At 40.2% G+C, this 18,099-nt stretch overlaps 1 protein-coding gene and 15 non-coding genes across 16 annotated transcripts; all 16 read right to left on the reverse strand.

Moving 5' to 3' along the window:
* Positions 1–1,021: 1,021 nt before the first annotated feature.
* Positions 1,022–6,529, reverse strand: LOC148084235 (uncharacterized). The gene is made up of 10 exons (XM_087785880.1): positions 6,462–6,529; positions 5,831–5,980; positions 5,420–5,506; positions 4,213–4,389; positions 3,672–4,132; positions 3,242–3,569; positions 2,241–3,036; positions 1,949–2,155; positions 1,513–1,829; positions 1,022–1,426 (listed from the first exon to the last, which is right to left on the reverse strand). Exons 2-10 carry the CDS (start codon positions 5,978–5,980, stop codon positions 1,028–1,030), a joined length of 2,922 nt encoding a protein of 973 aa, XP_087642006.1. The 5' UTR covers positions 6,462–6,529; the 3' UTR covers positions 1,022–1,027.
* A 1,543-nt stretch (positions 6,530–8,072) lies between these two features.
* trnay-gua (transfer RNA tyrosine (anticodon GUA)) lies at positions 8,073–8,160 on the reverse strand. The gene is given in 2 exon segments: positions 8,073–8,108; positions 8,124–8,160. It is a non-coding gene; the product is annotated as a tRNA-Tyr (tRNA).
* Positions 8,161–8,429: 269 nt separating this feature from the next.
* On the reverse strand, positions 8,430–8,517 carry trnay-gua (transfer RNA tyrosine (anticodon GUA)). Its single transcript is given in 2 exon segments — positions 8,430–8,465; positions 8,481–8,517. It is a non-coding gene; the product is annotated as a tRNA-Tyr (tRNA).
* A 267-nt stretch (positions 8,518–8,784) lies between these two features.
* On the reverse strand, positions 8,785–8,872 carry trnay-gua (transfer RNA tyrosine (anticodon GUA)). Its single transcript is given in 2 exon segments — positions 8,785–8,820; positions 8,836–8,872. It is a non-coding gene; the product is annotated as a tRNA-Tyr (tRNA).
* A 266-nt stretch (positions 8,873–9,138) lies between these two features.
* On the reverse strand, positions 9,139–9,226 carry trnay-aua (transfer RNA tyrosine (anticodon AUA)). Its single transcript is given in 2 exon segments — positions 9,139–9,174; positions 9,190–9,226. It is a non-coding gene; the product is annotated as a tRNA-Tyr (tRNA).
* A 268-nt stretch (positions 9,227–9,494) lies between these two features.
* On the reverse strand, positions 9,495–9,582 carry trnay-gua (transfer RNA tyrosine (anticodon GUA)). Its single transcript is given in 2 exon segments — positions 9,495–9,530; positions 9,546–9,582. It is a non-coding gene; the product is annotated as a tRNA-Tyr (tRNA).
* A 246-nt stretch (positions 9,583–9,828) lies between these two features.
* Positions 9,829–9,916, reverse strand: trnay-gua (transfer RNA tyrosine (anticodon GUA)). Its single transcript is given in 2 exon segments — positions 9,829–9,864; positions 9,880–9,916. It is a non-coding gene; the product is annotated as a tRNA-Tyr (tRNA).
* A 270-nt stretch (positions 9,917–10,186) lies between these two features.
* On the reverse strand, positions 10,187–10,274 carry trnay-gua (transfer RNA tyrosine (anticodon GUA)). The gene is given in 2 exon segments: positions 10,187–10,222; positions 10,238–10,274. It is a non-coding gene; the product is annotated as a tRNA-Tyr (tRNA).
* A 269-nt stretch (positions 10,275–10,543) lies between these two features.
* On the reverse strand, positions 10,544–10,631 carry trnay-gua (transfer RNA tyrosine (anticodon GUA)). Its single transcript is given in 2 exon segments — positions 10,544–10,579; positions 10,595–10,631. It is a non-coding gene; the product is annotated as a tRNA-Tyr (tRNA).
* A 267-nt stretch (positions 10,632–10,898) lies between these two features.
* On the reverse strand, positions 10,899–10,986 carry trnay-gua (transfer RNA tyrosine (anticodon GUA)). The gene is given in 2 exon segments: positions 10,899–10,934; positions 10,950–10,986. It is a non-coding gene; the product is annotated as a tRNA-Tyr (tRNA).
* Positions 10,987–11,252: 266 nt separating this feature from the next.
* trnay-gua (transfer RNA tyrosine (anticodon GUA)) lies at positions 11,253–11,340 on the reverse strand. The gene is given in 2 exon segments: positions 11,253–11,288; positions 11,304–11,340. It is a non-coding gene; the product is annotated as a tRNA-Tyr (tRNA).
* A 268-nt stretch (positions 11,341–11,608) lies between these two features.
* On the reverse strand, positions 11,609–11,696 carry trnay-gua (transfer RNA tyrosine (anticodon GUA)). Its single transcript is given in 2 exon segments — positions 11,609–11,644; positions 11,660–11,696. It is a non-coding gene; the product is annotated as a tRNA-Tyr (tRNA).
* Positions 11,697–11,965: 269 nt separating this feature from the next.
* trnay-gua (transfer RNA tyrosine (anticodon GUA)) lies at positions 11,966–12,053 on the reverse strand. The gene is given in 2 exon segments: positions 11,966–12,001; positions 12,017–12,053. It is a non-coding gene; the product is annotated as a tRNA-Tyr (tRNA).
* Positions 12,054–12,320: 267 nt separating this feature from the next.
* trnay-gua (transfer RNA tyrosine (anticodon GUA)) lies at positions 12,321–12,408 on the reverse strand. Its single transcript is given in 2 exon segments — positions 12,321–12,356; positions 12,372–12,408. It is a non-coding gene; the product is annotated as a tRNA-Tyr (tRNA).
* A 266-nt stretch (positions 12,409–12,674) lies between these two features.
* trnay-gua (transfer RNA tyrosine (anticodon GUA)) lies at positions 12,675–12,762 on the reverse strand. Its single transcript is given in 2 exon segments — positions 12,675–12,710; positions 12,726–12,762. It is a non-coding gene; the product is annotated as a tRNA-Tyr (tRNA).
* A 267-nt stretch (positions 12,763–13,029) lies between these two features.
* Positions 13,030–13,117, reverse strand: trnay-gua (transfer RNA tyrosine (anticodon GUA)). Its single transcript is given in 2 exon segments — positions 13,030–13,065; positions 13,081–13,117. It is a non-coding gene; the product is annotated as a tRNA-Tyr (tRNA).
* Positions 13,118–18,099: the final 4,982 nt, after the last annotated feature.

Consider the following 18,099-nt stretch of genomic DNA (forward strand, 5'->3'; position numbering starts at 1 on the left):
AGTTCCGTGTATAAACACAAGTATAATGGATGACTCTTTAGCTTGGGTCGCTCCCCTCCGCCCCAGCTCTCCCTGATCTTCCCAGGATTAGTCAGGAATGCAGATTCATAAGGGGACTTCAAATGCACTTTTCCATAAGCTTCCATCAATAGAAGCCCACTGCGAACTCAGTGGTTCAAAACAAACCAGGACTTATCACAGCAGAGGCCACTGTGGGCTCAACCCCCCGCTGAAGTCATGACTCCAGAAGAAATACACAGACGGGCAAGACTCTCACAGGCACGTGTAGAAGAACCGAAGTCTCGAGGTTTCCTTGAGCTGCTTTTCTTCACTCGCCTGTGTTGATGATGAACAGCACGAGTGTTACACAACGATCACACACACGTTCGTATAAAACGTGCCTGTGTCACGGTGTGTGCCGGACAACTCACATAAATTGTTTAGCAAACACAACTGTCAATAATAAACAAGTGCTGTCATTGCTTAAGAGGTTGTTGAAGACAAGACTGTTATTATTCATCATTGTATTATTATACCATTACTGCGCTCCACTCTTCCAACAACTATCGTACAATAATGATTATTATATTTTCTATCCAGATTGTCATGATCCATTAAGGACTTTCCCATGTATTTCTATGGATGGGAGTATAAAAAGACTCCCTTCGAGCCGGATCTGAACTGTGATCCCCTTTATATGGTTTTGTCTGCTTTTAACAAATATGGGCATTGAATATAAATAACATGTTGGTCACGTTAAGGAAAGTTGATATTCTGCTTCACACTCTTGTTGCCAGAAATTACTTATCAAAATGTAATGAATGAGGATCTAGAACACCACATGTACTTTTTTGCTTGATCCTTAAATCTTCATAACAGAAAAAAAACATGGTTTTGTGTGTTATATGCCAATTGTGATCAAACAGACAGACTTTTCAATATATATATATATTTTTTTAGTAACACACTTTCAATACAATAAACCAGTAAAAAAAACATTTTATATACAAATTACATTTTATATACATTATTTTGCGTTTTTCTTTTTAGCATCCTTTAGCCACTTTTCTTTTGAAACAGTCGACGTGGAAGGGCAGTAAATCGTCCCCTGAAATTGACTGTGTCCCGTCTCTTTTGTCCTGAACTGTCCACATTTTTTGCACGAATTGTGCTCCACTTTGCGGGTGCGGGTGCGGGTGCAGGTCACCTTTCTCACAGGATCTGGTTCACGTGTATGCGCAGGAGGGACACGGGGGATTCTTAGAGGTGGCCTACTGATGACGGCTGGTGTCATGAGGAGCATCGGTGGTTGGAGAATAACTCTCACCGGCTTTAGGGTGAGCGATGACAGAGACCTAATACCAACCAGATACTTGGCCGGACTGTCCACCCTAACAATGCCTGGTATTCCAGCATTGTTCACCGCCTGAACGAATAAATAAACATACACAATTGATATACTCATGTACATACACAATTGTGTGCTCGACATTAAATTCTACTTTGACATACCAGAGATGCAGAGGATGATGCTGCAGACGTTGATGCAGCAGCAAGAACAGGAGCAGCAGAGGGAGCAGCAGCAGGCTGGCTGGAGGCAGAAGTAGCAGGGTTTGGGGCAGGAACGACGGAGGTGAGGGTTGTCTGGGAAGCATGGAAGCCGGGGCTATCAAGGAGTGTGATGTTTAGATGGTCCTCCTTGTAGCCCTCATCTTCATCATCCATGACATTCACATCCTCCAGTAACTCCTCCGTCTCTTCCGAGTCAGGATCCACCCTCAGTGGCTGCCCCGTCTGACTCAACAGATAGTCCACTCCGAGCAGCTCACCTATAGCAAATATATGCAGACACAACGCGTATAAATCAGAATGTTGCCTCAGGTGATATAGATGGATAGATGTAAGAGCAAATTATGTTGTAAGCACTCTTCAAACTCCTCAGACATACCAGTGTATTGGGTGGGTGGCCTAAATTGCACATATTGCCTTCCAAGCACCTTCTGGCTATACATGTTGACATAGGTGGCCACATCTCCCGAGTACATCAAGAGAGACGAGTGCTTGCCTGCAACTCCAGCCGTCCCTCGATCCTGATTCCACCTGTTCAGGCCCTCCAGGAGATACAGCTGAAAATTCAGTGCATTAGCGCTGGTTCCTAAGGGAAAAAGAACAGATGAGATGTTTTGTTTGAATATTAATAATTTGGTCTTATGATCAAAAACGCAGAGAAAAACACTGACCTGGAATGAACCTGTTCAGGTGGCAATGAAACGACTCCAGAGATGTGGACCCTCTTGCACACCGATACTTGGTGAGGACAACCTCACCAATTTTCTTGGTGCCCATCTCAGTGTAGAGAGGCACACCTGGCATATCCTGGATGCACCGCACATGGCGTTTCAGCACACACCAGATGTTGTCCATCCGTGCGTCATCCAATAGCGGTACACCCATGAGGTCTCTGCCATTTGTACCACGCATCTCCTGCAGCAGCTGCTCAATGTGCCGGATGGTTGCCTCCTCGCCGCGTGTTTTTCTCCGGCAGTAAAGGGCGAACTCCCGTTTACAGATCTTCTTGTCCACCAGAAGATCTGTAAGTCCAGGAACTCCCTTCAGCATGAGCTCCCGTCTCTTCGCCCGGCGCAAAAGCTGGACATCATCCGCATCCCACTCAAAGATGCACGCAGACAAGGAGCGCATGAAGGCGGGGTAGAGAGTATGAGCGTCCGAGGTGCAGCCGACCGACATTCGCTGTATGAACTGCCAAATGTCCAGGCGCACCTGCAGGTTTGGCCACTCTCCAAACCGCTCCAGTAGCTCGATGGAGGTCTCATCGATTTTGCAGCAACCGTGGTCAACGTAGAGTAAAACAGGGGGCGGCACGGCCGCCTGGTGGTACCGCTGCATGAGTCCAGCCACCATGCGATCCAGTCCAGGACCCTCCTGCTGGGTGAGGACAGTGGTGAGGATCTTGCCGACCTCATTTCCAATTGAGGTTACCGTCCCACGTCCATGTCCAGCCAGCTTCTTTGTGATCTGGAAATGATCAGTGATTATATAAAGTTATCAAACGTAATGGGATTTGATCTTTTTTAATCTGCTATTGCAAATTTAAGTCACTTCATTTGTACTTCTTTAACACCTATGTGTCCGTCTGATATGCATCTGCTTGTCACACAAACACTTCTCTCAAACTCTGATGGATATAAAACTGTGTCAAAACATGTGAAGAATTTGCTACCTGTTTGGTAGAGCCCATCTTTAGGATTTTCCCAAACGTGGATGTAATGCTGGCCTTAATGTTGTCCAGGCGGCTGAGGATGTCCATGCCATAGACGGAGAGCAGCCAGCGACCGGATGGGATGTCGATCGGCTCAGGAGGTTCTTGGCAAACCACAGGAAAGAGGCTTGGCCGATCGACGAAATCAGCACACTCCCTAAGATAATTAGCCAATTTATTAAGCCATTCCTCCCCGTGGTTGTCCCTCAGTTGCTTCTCCAATCGGGCAGGGTTGTGTCCTAGGGTCCTGTCTCTGAGAAGCCTGATGACACGGATGTCACAGGCAAACCTAAAATTCACAACAGTGCTTCCATCAGAGTCGAGCTCAATGCAGGGTTGTGTCTATTATAAGTCTTCATCATTACACAGATTTCTTCACTATTGTACTAACCTTGGAGTCAGGAGTAGGCGGAACATTTTCTGATGACGCAGGTCGAGCTGGTCCCGGACGGTCTGACTTGATGACAGGAAACTCAAGGAGCAGACAGTGCACCTGAGCGTCTCTGTCACCATTAAGTAAAACCTGTCGATGTCAAGGACCTTCCGGGCCTTTTTGTGGACACCATTGCCAGTGAGGTTCTTCCCACAGAATGGACAGGAAACCCTGACCTGCCACAGGTGATGGGGCATCCAAACCATCAAACAATGGGTGAAGAACCGGTCATGGGCTGGTGTTTGGTGGTAAACAGGGGGAGGAACGGGAGGCTCGTACCACAGCTTTAAGTCTGTTCGCAGCCGACCAGAGTCGAACAGCACATTTGAGATCCATTTCTGGTCTTGTTTGGGGATGGTTTTAGCCATCTCGAATGGCAACCAGAAAGAATCACTGCTAGCTGATGTCATAGCCTCATCCTGTAAGGAACACAATTTAGTAAATCACTGGAAGTGTGGTGTATTTACATCACTTTTTGTCTAAATATTTTTTTACTCACCTCAAAGGTTTCACCAGAGTTCGGTGTCATCATAGTGGCTGTTGATGTTGTGGTGCATGGTGTAGAGCTAGGACTCTTTGGTGATGGTGGGGGAGAAGGACTTGGGCTGCGGTCAACTAAATTTGGTTTAAGTAGAGCCGTGGTTTCCGTAGAATCTCCAAAGCGAGACTTTGCAAACTACAAAAAGAAAAAAATATATTGCATCATGATTGAGGCTTCATAAAATTTCACAGGTGTTGTGTCTACTTGTGGGCAGGGGTACAGAAACCATATGCATGCATTACATTTATAATTATGCATGGGTGTTTGACATTTTATTTGACTTCAATACCATAATAATAAGGTAAGGTAAAACTTTATTGAAAATTGTTTTTTCCAATAGCCGGCAATTTTTCATAAACAATAAAAAATAAAATAAGAAGAACATAAAGAGAAAGGACAAGATGACACAATCTAAGTCTAAAGATAAAGACAAAGACATAGATCAAAGAAAAACAACAAAGACAAAGGATACAAAGACTAACATAGAACAGAACATCCAGATACTCTCACTCCACTCCTGCCCCCGAACTCAGAATTGTAAGCTTTTCTATACCAGGGTCACAAAGCGCTTAAACAATCAAAACAATACTCAAAAAAGTATACACTCCAAAGACCAAGATAATACTGAGAACAACACAGGAGTTCCAGAAAATCAAGGAAAAGCCTGAACAAATAGAAACGTCTTCAACTGCAGGCGAGACAGCTCCTTCTTGTTAATCGTACAATTTAATAGCCCGAGGAATGAATGAGTCCCTGAGTCTATTTGTTTTGCACCTGGGTAGGAGCATTCGTGCACAATAAGAGCACAATGAAATCCAAAAAAAATGGCTCTCACAAGATAAAGACTATTATTCACTTTCGACAAACGGCGAGGGGTTCTCAAGAATGACCATGGCGTTGCTAATGCCTCAGTCTGTGAGGGCTCCTTTTCTCCTCTAGATGTCCCAGCTGCGACTTTTGTTGAGGTGGTAGCTTGGGATGATGTTGTTACAGAGACAGACTGGATTGACAACCGCAATAATGTAGCGTTAGGACAGCATAAGTGTTACAACTTGACATAACGCTTATGATGGGAGTAACTAATACTCTAAACATGACCACTCATGCGGTTGTTCAACTCCCAATGTAATCTCATACGTTTCTGTTTTATGAATAAAAAGATTACCTCAGAGGCATGAAAGCCACAAGAGCAGGCAATAGGTCCTCCGGAAAGGACAGGTTGTCCATGGGTCTGCAAGGGGCACTTCGCAATCTGCGGAAATATTTGTTATTATTTAGGTTTGGTTAGGTAGAACTTTATTGATCCCTCAGGAGGTCTTCTTCGGAAAATTGTTTTTTTTCCCCAATTAGCCACAGCAAATACAGCAATTTATCATTAAAAATACATAAAAATAAAAGAACAAGAACAAAGAGAAATAAAGAGAAAAAACAAGATGATACAATCCAAGTCTAAAGATAAAGAACATAGATCAAAGACAAAGGATACAACGATTAACAAAGATTATTTACTCAAAGTTTATTGGTTCTTCTCCGATATACTACTATTAAGTGTTCACAAATGTATATTTTCTTTTACCTTCCGATACAAATCACGCCACTTCCGCTGTCGCGGAGCTGGTCTGTTGCCTGCTCCAGAGGGCCAGGAGCCTGTTTTGGAAAAGGCTTGCAACCTGGTCATCCACTCACCATCCCCCATGGCCTTGTGGCTCTTAGGTCTAGCACTCATCTGTTGTGAAAGTAATCATATTTAATTAAAATCCCCAAATTACACATTTACTTTTGTGTTGCACACCTTTATATCTATTAATATCAGCACAAAGAAGTGAATTACTTCATTATTTCTAAGGCTGCATGCTTTGTAGAAAGTCATACTAGGACTATATGAAAAGCTCCATTACAATGCCCTAATAACTGTAGAAAAACGACGCCAATTCCATTTTAAACATTATATTATCATTTTATTTTTTTCGAATTAAAATCTTGTAAGATAACCTCTCTCTGAACGTATTAGACAAGAAACATAGCCTTCGATGGAATAAATAAGCGCGTATTTAATGTAGTTATAACAAACTAACTTGAAGAGTAGTGTGTCATAAGTTTGGGAAAACTAGCGTTGAAGCACGACATTTTATGCAAGAAAGGGGGACATAACGTGCTATATACATGACTAGGTAGTAATATAGTAAACAATAATATTAAGAACTTACCTTCCCAACGTACACGCAAATGGAGATTCACTGAATGCAAAGATTGAGCCGAGGGGTAGACGAGCGAGCAGGAGGGAGGGGGAACGACCATTTTGAATTTAGTTTAGCGCCCGTGATTGGTCAGCTCCATTTTCATCTAATGGAACTCTGTTACACGATTGGACGGAGCCCAACGTGCGCATGCGCAATAGCCTATCTAGTTTCGCCATGTATATATGTCTATGGCGTGGAACACGACCTAGTGAACTAAGCGATCCATTTGCGCATGCGCGTGTTGCATCACTACACACAACATTATTAGTAAGTAAGTAAGTAATTTTTATTTATATAGCACTTTTCTAGACCAGCGTCACAAAACGCTCAAACAATCAAAACAATATTCAATAAAGTATATACTTTAAAGGTCAAATTTATTTATTCTTTATTAGCCAGTGACTTCTCTCTTCCTCGAGTCTCAAAGCATAGATTTTATGAAAGATAAGAGGCAAAACTATTTATCGTGTCTCTACATTCTACTGGTTAAATCAAGATACATGTTAAGACGTTCCAGGGAAAGTTTTTGTTGGCCAGCGCGACCGTATAAGTTTAAAAGAAAATATGACGTGAACTCTGTTTTTTGTTTGTGTCAATGATGGTAATAAAAAAAAGAGTTTGTCCTGCAAAACGGTTGTTTATTTTGTAAGCTCCCAGTCTATCACATGCTAAATAATTGACTTATTGATAGATAGATTAAGTTTATTAATCCACCTGGAAGTCTCCTTCGGGATTTGTTTTCCCACTTTCAACTGATTGTACACTTGAAGAAAACGTCCTGATGTTTAAGAGTAAACGTAAAAAAAAAAAAGAATTTTATTTCTAAAGCTAAGGAAGTATTGTATTATTGAGTCTCAAAACATCAAATTTATGAAAAATAAAAAGGAAAACAAACAATAGAGTCTGTGTATGTTTACTCTTGAGCATCTGGGCGTTTTCTAAGAGTGTACAATCGGTTAAAACATGACACACATGACATATATATATATATATATATATATATATATAAAGTAATGTTTTTCCTCTTATTTTTCATAAAATCGATGCTTTGAGACTCCAAAAGAAGCTATGTCACAGGCTATAAAAATAAAGTTGTGTATTTTGAATGTAACGCACATGTTAAAGTGGATCGCTGATTTCAGAGATTGTGTTCCACACTGTATTTTTGTTTGAATAAAAGACAAAGAAATAAAAACTGTGCTGACAACCACAGGTAAAGGTTGGATGAATTTGTTTTGATCTTTGTCATGATCAATCAAGGACTTTCCCATTTATTTATTTTTATTTATTTATTTCCAAATGAGCTATCGAAGGTTGAGGTTTTCTTATAGGAAGCTACATTTCGAAGCAACTAACCATTAATAAGTTGCTGAACACAGCAAGCACACTTCCATGAGTCAAGGAAAGCATAAAAAAAAGAACCTATGAAGAAAATGCTAAATATTTTGTAGTTAAATGGCAGGAGCAGTCATTTGCTAAGAACCACAGGTAAAGGTTGGGTGAATTTGTTTTGATCTTTGTCATGATCAATCAAAGACTTTCCCATTTATTTCTTTGAATGGGAGTCTAAAAAAAACCTCCTTCGAGCCGGATTTGAACCAGCGACCTAAGGATACCAGCTTTCAAACACTACAGTCCTCCGCTCTACCAACTGAGCTATCGAAGGTTGAGGTCTTATTATCTACCAAGCCAACTTTCCAAGCTACTAACCATTAATGGGTTGCTGATTACTACAGCAAGTACACTATTCCATCAGTCAAGAAAAGCATTAAAAAAAGAATCTATGAAGAAAATGTTTAATAATTTTAGTTAAATGACAGGAGCAGTCATTTGCTAACAACCGCAGGTAAAGGTTGGGTGAATTTGTTTTGATCTTTGTCATGATCAATCAAGGACTTTCCCATTTATTTCTTTGAATGGGAGTCTAAAAAAAACTCCTTCGAGCCGGATTTGAACCAGCGACCTAAGGATACCAGCTTTCAAACCCTACAGTCCTCCGCTCTACCAACTGAGCTATCGAAGGTTGAGGTCTGTGGTTATAGAAAGCTAAATTTCCAAGCTACTAACCATTAATGAGTTGCTGATGAACACAGAAAGGACACTTCCATGAGTCATGAAAAGCATAAAAAAAGAACCTATGAAGAAAATGCTAAATATTTTTTTGTTAAACGGCAGGAGCTGTCATTTGCTAACAACCGCAGGTAAAGGTTGGGTGAATTTGTTTTGATCTTTGTCATGATCAATCAAAGACTTTCCCATTTATTTCTTTGAATGGGAGTCTAAAAAAAACTCCTTCGAGCCGGATTTGAACCAGCGACCTAAGGATACCAGTTTTCAAACCCTACAGTCCTCCGCTCTACCAACTGAGCTATCGAAGGTTGAGGTCTGTGGTTATAGAAAGCTAAATTTCCAAGCTACTAACCATTAATGAGTTGCTGATGAACACAGAAAGGACACTTCCATGAGTCATGAAAAGCATAAAAAAAGAACCTATGAAGAAAATGCTAAATATTTTTTTGTTAAATGACAGGAGCCGTCATTTGCTAACAACCGCAGGTAAAGGTTGGGTGAATTTGTTTTGATCTTTGTCATGATCAATCAAGGACTTTCCCAATTATTTCTTTGAATGGGAGTCTAAAAAACCTCCTTTGAGCCGGATTTGAACCAGCGACCTAAGGATACCAGCTTTCAAACACTATAGTCCTCCGCTCTACCAACTGAGCTATCGAAGGTTGAGATCTCTGCTTATAGAAAGCTACATTTCCAAGCTACTAACCATTAATGAGTTGCTGATTAACACAGCAAGCACACTACCATGAGTCAAGGAGAGCGTAAGAAAATAACCTATAAAGAAAATGCTAAATATTTTTTGGTTTAATGACAGGAGCAGTCATTTGCTTACAACCGCAGGTAAAGGTTGGGTGAATTTGTTTTGATCTTTGTCATGATCAATCAAAGACTTTCCCATTTATTTCTTTGAATGGGAGTCTAAAAAAAACCTCCTTCGAGCCGGATTTGAACCAGCGACCTAAGGATACCAGCTTTCAAACACTACAGTCCTCCGCTCTACCAACTGAGCTATCGAAGGTTGAGGTTGTATCCAGACTAAAATTAATGAGTCGCATATGAACACAGCAAGCCCACTTCCATGAGTCAAGGAAAGCATTAAATAAAGAACATATAAAGAAAATGCTGAATATTTTTTAGTTAAATGACAGGAGCAGTCATTTGCTAAAAACCGCAGGTAAAGGTTGGGTGAATTTGTTTTGATCTTTGTCATGATCAATCAAAGACTTTCCCATTTATTTCTTTGAATGGGAGTCTAAAAAAAACCTCCTTCGAGCCGGATTTGAACCAGCGACCTAAGGATACCAGCTTTCAAACACTACAGTCCTCCGCTCTACCAACTGAGCTATCGAAGGTTGAGGTCTTATTATCTACCAAGCCAACTTTCCAAGCTACTAACCATTAATGGGTTGCTGATTACTACAGCAAGTACACTATTCCATCAGTCAAGAAAAGCATAAAAAAAAGAACCTATGAAGAAAATGTTTAATAATTTTAGTTAAATGACAGGAGCAGTCATTTGCTAACAACCGCAGGTAAAGGTTGGGTGAATTTGTTTTGATCTTTGTCATGATCAATCAAAGACTTTCCCATTTATTTCTTTGAATGGGAGTCTAAAAAAAACCTCCTTCGAGCCGGATTTGAACCAGCGACCTAAGGATACCAGCTTTCAAACCCTACAGTCCTCCGCTCTACCAACTGAGCTATCGAAGGTTGAGGTCTTATTATCTACCAAGCCAACTTTCCAAGCTACTAACCATTAATGGGTTGCTGATTACTACAGCAAGTACACTATTCCATCAGTCAAGAAAAGCATTAAAAAAAGCACCTATGAAGAAAATGTTTAATAATTTTAGTTAAATGACAGGAGCGGTCATTTGCTAACAACCGCAGGTAAAGGTTGGGTGAATTTGTTTTGATCTTTGTCATGATCAATCAAGGACTTTCCCATTTATTTCTTTGAATGGGAGTCTAAAAAAAACTCCTTCAAGCCGGATTTGAACCAGCGACCTAAGAATACCAGCTTTCAAACCCTACAGTCCTCCGCTCTACCAACTGAGCTATCGAAGGTTGAGGTCTGTGGTTATAGAAAGCTAAATTTCCAAGCTACTAACCATTAATGAGTTGCTGATGAACACAGAAAGGACACTTCCATGAGTCATGAAAAGCATAAAAAAAGAACCTATGAAGAAAATGCTAAATATTTTTTTGTTAAACGGCAGGAGCCGTCATTTGCTAACAACCGCAGGTAAAGGTTGGGTGAATTTGTTTTGATCTTTGTCATGATCAATCAAAGACTTTCCCATTTATTTCTTTGAATGGGAGTCTAAAAAAACCTCCTTCGAGCCGGATTTGAACCAGCGACCTAAGGATACCAGTTTTCAAACCCTACAGTCCTCCGCTCTACCAACTGAGCTATCGAAGGTTGAGGTCTGTGGTTATAGAAAGCTAAATTTCCAAGCTACTAACCATTAATGAGTTGCTGATGAACACAGAAAGGACACTTCCATGAGTCATGAAAAGCATAAAAAAAGAACCTATGAAGAAAATGCTAAATATTTTTTTGTTAAATGACAGGAGCCGTCATTTGCTAACAACCGCAGGTAAAGGTTGGGTGAATTTGTTTTGATCTTTGTCATGATCAATCAAGGACTTTCCCAATTATTTCTTTGAATGGGAGTCTAAAAAACCTCCTTCGAGCCGGATTTGAACCAGCGACCTAAGGATACCAGCTTTCAAACACTACAGTCCTCCGCTCTACCAACTGAGCTATCGAAGGTTGAGATCTCTGCTTATAGAAAGCTAAATTTCCAAGCTACTAACCATTAATGAGTTGCTGATTAACACAGCAAGCACACTACCATGAGTCAAGGAGAGCGTAAGAAAATAACCTATAAAGAAAATGCTAAATATTTTTTGGTTTAATGACAGGAGCAGTCATTTGCTTACAACCGCAGGTAAAGGTTGGGTGAATTTGTTTTGATCTTTGTCATGATCAATCAAAGACTTTCCCATTTATTTCTTTGAATGGGAGTCTAAAAAAAACCTCCTTCGAGCCGGATTTGAACCAGCGACCTAAGGATACCAGCTTTCAAACACTACAGTCCTCCGCTCTACCAACTGAGCTATCGAAGGTTGAGGTCTTATTATCTACCAAGCCAACTTTCCAAGCTACTAACCATTAATGGGTTGCTGATTACTACAGCAAGTACACTATTCCATCAGTCAAGAAAAGCATTAAAAAAAGAACCTATGAAGAAAATGTTTAATAATTTTAATTAAATGACAGGAGCAGTCATTTGCTAACAACCGCAGGTAAAGGTTGGGTGAATTTGTTTTGATCTTTGTCATGATCAATCAAGGACTTTCCCATTTATTTCTTTGAATGGGAGTCTAAAAAAAACTCCTTCGAGCCGGATTTGAACCAGCGACCTAAGGATACCAGCTTTCAAACCCTACAGTCCTCCGCTCTACCAACTGAGCTATCGAAGGTTGAGGTCTGTGGTTATAGAAAGCTAAATTTCCAAGCTACTAACCATTAATGAGTTGCTGATGAACACAGAAAGGACACTTCCATGAGTCATGAAAAGCATAAAAAAAGAACCTATGAAGAAAATGCTAAATATTTTTTTGTTAAATGGCAGGAGCCGTCATTTGCTAACAACCGCAGGTAAAGGTTGGGTGAATTTGTTTTGATCTTTGTCATGATCAATCAAAGACTTTCCCATTTATTTCTTTGAATGGGAGTCTAAAAAAACCTCCTTCGAGCCGGATTTGAACCAGCGACCTAAGGATACCAGTTTTCAAACCCTACAGTCCTCCGCTCTACCAACTGAGCTATCGAAGGTTGAGGTCTGTGGTTATAGAAAGCTAAATTTCCAAGCTACTAACCATTAATGAGTTGCTGATGAACACAGAAAGGACACTTCCATGAGTCATGAAAAGCATAAAAAAAGAACCTATGAAGAAAATGCTAAATTTTTTTTTGTTAAATGACAGGAGCCGTCATTTGCTAACAACCGCAGGTAAAGGTTGGGTGAATTTGTTTTGATCTTTGTCATGATCAATCAAGGACTTTCCCAATTATTTCTTTGAATGGGAGTCTAAAAAACTTCCTTCGAGCCGGATTTGAACCAGCGACCTAAGGATACCAGCTTTCAAACCCTACAGTCCTCCGCTCTACCAACTGAGCTATCGAAGGTTGAGATCCTTGCATATAGAAAGCTAACTTTCCAAGCTACTAACCATTATTGAGTTGCTGATGACTACAGCAAAGACACTTCCATGAGTCAAGGAAAGCATAAAAAAAGAACCTATAAAGAAAATGATAAATATTTTTTAGTTAAATGACAGGAGCAGTCATTTGCTAACAACCGCAGGTAAAGGTTGGATGAATTTCTTTTGATCTTTGTCATGATCAATCAAGGACTTTCCCATTTATTTCTTTGAATGGGAGTCTAAAAAAACCTCCTTCGAGCCGGATTTGAACCAGCGACCTAAGGATACCAGCTTTCTAACACTACAGTCCTCCGCTCTACCAACTGAGCTATCGAAGGTGGATATGGTCTTTTATAGAAAGCTAAATTTGGAAGTAACTAACCATTAATGAGTTGCTGATGAATATAGAAAGAAAATGCTAATAATTTTTTAAAATAAAAACAACAGGGCTAATCATTTGCTATGTGTGATTCTTTTGAAATCAATGATCAAACAAGTTGACTGTTTTTGACTGACTGGTAACATTTACATGGTTGTTTATTATCTTATCTTTGTGCTTATACTGTATAAAGAGTCACACTGACTCCCACATCCTCCCAGAGAGAGCACACACTCCTCAGTGTGAACTCCTATCTGTGTTTAGAGCTCCTGTTTACGTGAGCTTCTTTTTTTAGATTTGTCAATTGAACACATCTGCATACAAGGTGTCCACTGGAGTGTGTGGAAGAGTGATGAAGTCACAGTTCGATAGTTGGATAAATAAGTGCAGAAATAAGGCACAGTTGGACATTGATGGTTGAAGACACTGTTAAATAGAATGATGTATGAGTGGATGATTGAGTGAGGAATAAATAAACTATTAAATAGAAGGATGTATTGGTGAATGAATGGAGTATGAATAAAGAACAGAGAAACTATTAAATAGAAGGATGTATTAATGAAAGAATGAATGAAGAATAAAGGAACTATTAATGAGAAGGATGTATTGGTGAACTAATGGAGTATGAATAAAGAACAAAGAAACTAGTGAAGAGAAGGATGTATTAATGAAAGAATGAATGAAGAATAAATAAACTATTAAACAGAAGGATGTATTGGTAGATGAATGAATGAATGGGAAATAAATGAATTATTGAATATAAGGATGTATTGGTAAATGAATGAATGAATGGGAAATAAATGAATTATTGAATGGGAAATAAATGAATTATTGAATATAAGGATGTATTGGTAAATGAATGAATGAATGGGAAATAAATGAATTATTGAATATATGGATGTATTGATGAATGAATGAATGATTGGGAAATAAATGAATTATTGAATATAAGGCTGTATTGAACAATGAATGAATAAAGAATAAAGGAACTATTAAATATAAGGATGTATGGATGAATGCATTATTAAATGAAGAATAAAAGAATGATTAAATATAAGGATGTATTGATGAATTAATCAAAAATATATAGAATAAAATAACTTTTCAATATAAGGATGTATTGAAGAATGAATGAATGAAGAATAAACAAACTATTAAATAGTAGGATTTATTGATGGATGAATGAATGAAGAATAAAGGAATTATTAAATAGAAGGATGTATTAATGAACGAAAGAATGAATGAGGAGTAGGGGCACAATTGGATCATCATTGATGGATGGATGAATGAATGAATGAATTAGTAATGAAAAAGGTGTTGGAATAGATGGATGGATGAACTAGGAAGATCAAAACAGACCGTAGAAAGTTGGAAATAGACAATAAGTCAGCAACTCCTGGAATCGTAAATAAGAGTTATTTTAGTTCAAGTAAGACGTGACACTCAGCCAGTCATCAGTACGTTGTTATCTTTACGACTGGATGCAGCGTTTCAAAGTGCAGCTCGGTCTTGACCAGTGGACGTGCAGATGTGCATTCAACTCCAGCGACCTCCTGACGACCTCTTGTTAGCATCGAGCGAGGGGGCGACTCCTGGCTCTCGCTGTTTTCCAGGTTGATGAATGACAGGACCGACAGATGATGAATGACCCACTGACACACACAAACACACATACACACACAGTGACATGTGTGTCTAATTCACCCGCTCACGTGAGGCTCACTCACCGGAAGAACTGTGTGTGTGTGTGTTTTCCCCGACACAAAAGACTCTTTGTCGCACTAATGCACCGCAGGTGAGTGACATCATCAGCCCACAGGGGCACTGTTGAGGTTCGAAGTGTGTGTGTGTGTGTGTGTGTGTGTGTCAGCAGCAATCAATATTCCCACGAGAAAAAAAGGGGGGCAAACACACTTTTGTGAGGCGACAAGTGACACATTCTCCAGGTAAAAGTGTACAAACACAACATTCATGACTTCATCCATGTTGCACCGTTGGGTTTGTCTTACACACACCGTCACCCGAGACCCGACACCGGAGAAACCACTTCCCACCGAGGGCCACCGAGATGTCAGGTCCAAAACAAACACGTGTGTATCCGAGGATCGGGCTTCAGTGATGTCATGGGTCAGTCAAACATGCTAACCCAGGATCAGACGTACACAATCACTCCCATCTGCCCTTTGACCCATGAGTCACAAGCATGCCTGTCATCTGACGCTCACAGATACACGTCTGATAATTACAAAGTTTTATAGTTGCGGTGTGGCCGGCCAACAGAGGGCAGTCTGGAGCACAAGATAACCTAAATCAACTTCTTGTTTTATGTACTCCGCTGTTATTTGACTCAAATTGATTCTGGACATAGACACTGAATCATTCAGATTTATGCGAGTCCTTCACGCTCTGTTTTTGTCGGGTGTTTTGAAAGCTACTGTATTTACAAGTGTTTGTTTTTTTTGTATCTTTAATAAGTTGTTGCACTGTTTTGTTGTTTGTTTAGTTTGTAAGGCAGTGTGTCCAGGTGTGTATTCTGATTATCTGAGTGTGTCTGTGGGTTATTGTCTGAGAATGTAAAAGTGTGCTCATCAGTTGCGTGTTTCTTTAACACATCATGTCGATCAAAGCTATTTCTGTGCCAGTGTCGAGTAAGAGGTTGTTGGTTTGATGTATGTGAGTGTTTGTTGGTGTAATTTGTGTTTTTTTCAATTAGCGTTTTAAGATTTTTTTAGTTTTTTGTGAGTGAAGTTTTAAAGTGTTGTCGTGCGTATGTAAGTAAGAGCATTTGTTTTTCAGGCGTATTATAAAGGCTGGTGTTTTGTGGTTAAAAGTATGTATCCATTTTAGTGTGTCTTCTACTGTGGGTGTCTGTCTGTCTGTATGTGGAGTTGTGTGAGTCTGTTTACTGTAGGTGCGTTTTTCAGTTTGGGTGTGTGCCCGAGTGTGAGGGCGAATTGTTGGGTGTGATACACTAACAGCAAATTGCTGTACAAAATGTGTGGGTCTGTTTTTTGTCATGTTTGTGCCGGAAGTGTGTGTTTAGTAGTTTTGTAAAGTGTACCTTGTGTGAGTCTGTGCTTTGCTGTGTGTGTTGACCTGAGCTCTGTCAGTTCTGATTAATCTCCGTTTGTGTATCTCTTCTGTACATCTCTGTTCTGTGTTTATTCAACACATTATTTTTTTCGGTTTGTGTAACGTCCGCTCTCTAAACAAGTGCGTCCCTCTGTGAACACCTGAGCGGTGGGCGGTCCGGGTCCGTGCGGGAACTGAATGTTTCTGGCTGTCAGCCCAGTGTTTCAGGTCTGGAAGACATCAGCACAGCCGGTCCAGCAGGTCTGAGACGCTGGTGTCTCCCTCTTCGTCGCGTCAACCCTCAATTAAAACCAGTCGAGCCTCAAACCCACACGTTTCTTATCTCTGCAACACTTTCGGCTCGTCGTGTCTCGTGCTCATAGAGGAGTCCGGCGCTGAAGGTACAATTCAGGGCTCACAGCGTGAAGGGCCGAGCTCCTGCGGGGGGCCCGCAGGGATTCAAAGCAGCTGCTGTTGTCGTCAGAAACCAGAACAGATTCCTGTTCTCACTGAAAGACTGAAGCGAGGCTCATCTATCTGACAGGGGGAACATCTGTGAGTCTTCAGCTGCTGAGTAAACAACCTGCTGACGTGTCTTCGCTTCGGCCTCTCAGTTCTGATTTAGTAGTAATTGATGTGGCTCTAACTTGGAAGTCGTCGTTCGTTGTTCTTCTTCCCATCTGTGGAAGAAAAAAAACTCACATGTGCAGGAACAACACACGAATATGTAGAGGTAGGTTAGAAAAAAAGTTGGTAATAAATTATTTGAAACCATAGAGTAAAAAAGTGAGTCAGAATATACTTTTTGAAAGAATATCTTCAGCCAGGAAGTCCAAAATAGACTCAAGAGACTAGTCAAATACGCTTTTTTGAATTAAAATAAGCCTGTTAAACTTATTGTAGAACAGACAAGGCAGGTAAACCAATTGAACAACTTGCCAAGACATACAGGCATAATCTGATCCACCTTTTTGTGAAGCCATAAGATAGCATTAAACATGTATCGCTCCCAGACAAAAAACCTTTCATTGAAATATTCGATTAGAAACACATTAGAAAATGTGCTCAAGCCACACCCAAACCTGCAAACTCTTTGCAACATGGTCATGATGAGGGACATCTTGGAGATGAAAACTTGAACATTTGAAAGTCAGGAGAGTTGAGATTTCACATTAGTTGCATTTAAGGAACTAATTGTGCGAGTTTACTTAAGTAAAAACAACAGCACAGATGTCAAATATGACTAAATTAGAGGAACCGAAACTAAAATGATTTCGTTGTCATTGTTAAAATAGGATAGTTGATAACACAAGCTATTTGTGTGTTTGCAAGTTTCACCCTCATGGCTGCAGCTGCATGGAATGTCCACCAGGACGGGTTCTGGTGTTCAGAGTCAGACGGCGTGTCGATGTCGAGCAGGATAAGGACCAGAACAATCTCACCTACCGCTAACATCCGCATACGAGAACAAAGAACTCACAGTACAGCTGCGAATTATCGAACACGAGTGAGTCCGACAGGAGTTATCTAGTGAGCGGTGGTGAGACCAGACTGATGTCGTCACACATGAGGTGAGAAGATGCTGGTTTCAGCCCAGTGAGGTAATCACTCACAGAATAACCACACGTTGAGGAGGCGGAATGTGGAAGTTCAGAGTTCATAGATGACAACAACCTTTGTACGTATGTTGTCAGTTGAACCTTAAATAAATTATGTTTTTGTCATCATCTTGTCAACATTTTAGAAGGAAGGATGAGAGAGACAAAATTAAAACATAACACAGAGAAGTTTAAAAATAAATCGAATGAGACGTTTTAAACATTTTCTATTCAAGCATTATCCTTTTTCTTCTGAAAACTCTGATTTTCT

The sequence above is a fragment of the Callionymus lyra genome, chromosome 3 (assembly GCF_982586985.1).
Source record: "Callionymus lyra chromosome 3, fCalLyr1.hap1.1, whole genome shotgun sequence".
In the NCBI taxonomy this organism is placed as follows: Eukaryota; Metazoa; Chordata; class Actinopteri; order Syngnathiformes; family Callionymidae; genus Callionymus; species Callionymus lyra.

Coding starts and splice junctions, on each gene's coding strand:
- LOC148084235 (XM_087785880.1), bottom strand. CDS start 5,980: ATGAGTGCTAGACCTAAGAGCCACAAGGCCATGGGGGATGGTGAGTGG. Junction 3,037..3,241: donor AGATGGGCTCTACCAAACAG/GTAGCAAATTCT, acceptor GATCATTTCCAG/ATCACAAAGAAGCTGGCTGG. Junction 1,427..1,512: donor CATCATCCTCTGCATCTCTG/GTATGTCAAAGT, acceptor TTATTCGTTCAG/GCGGTGAACAATGCTGGAAT.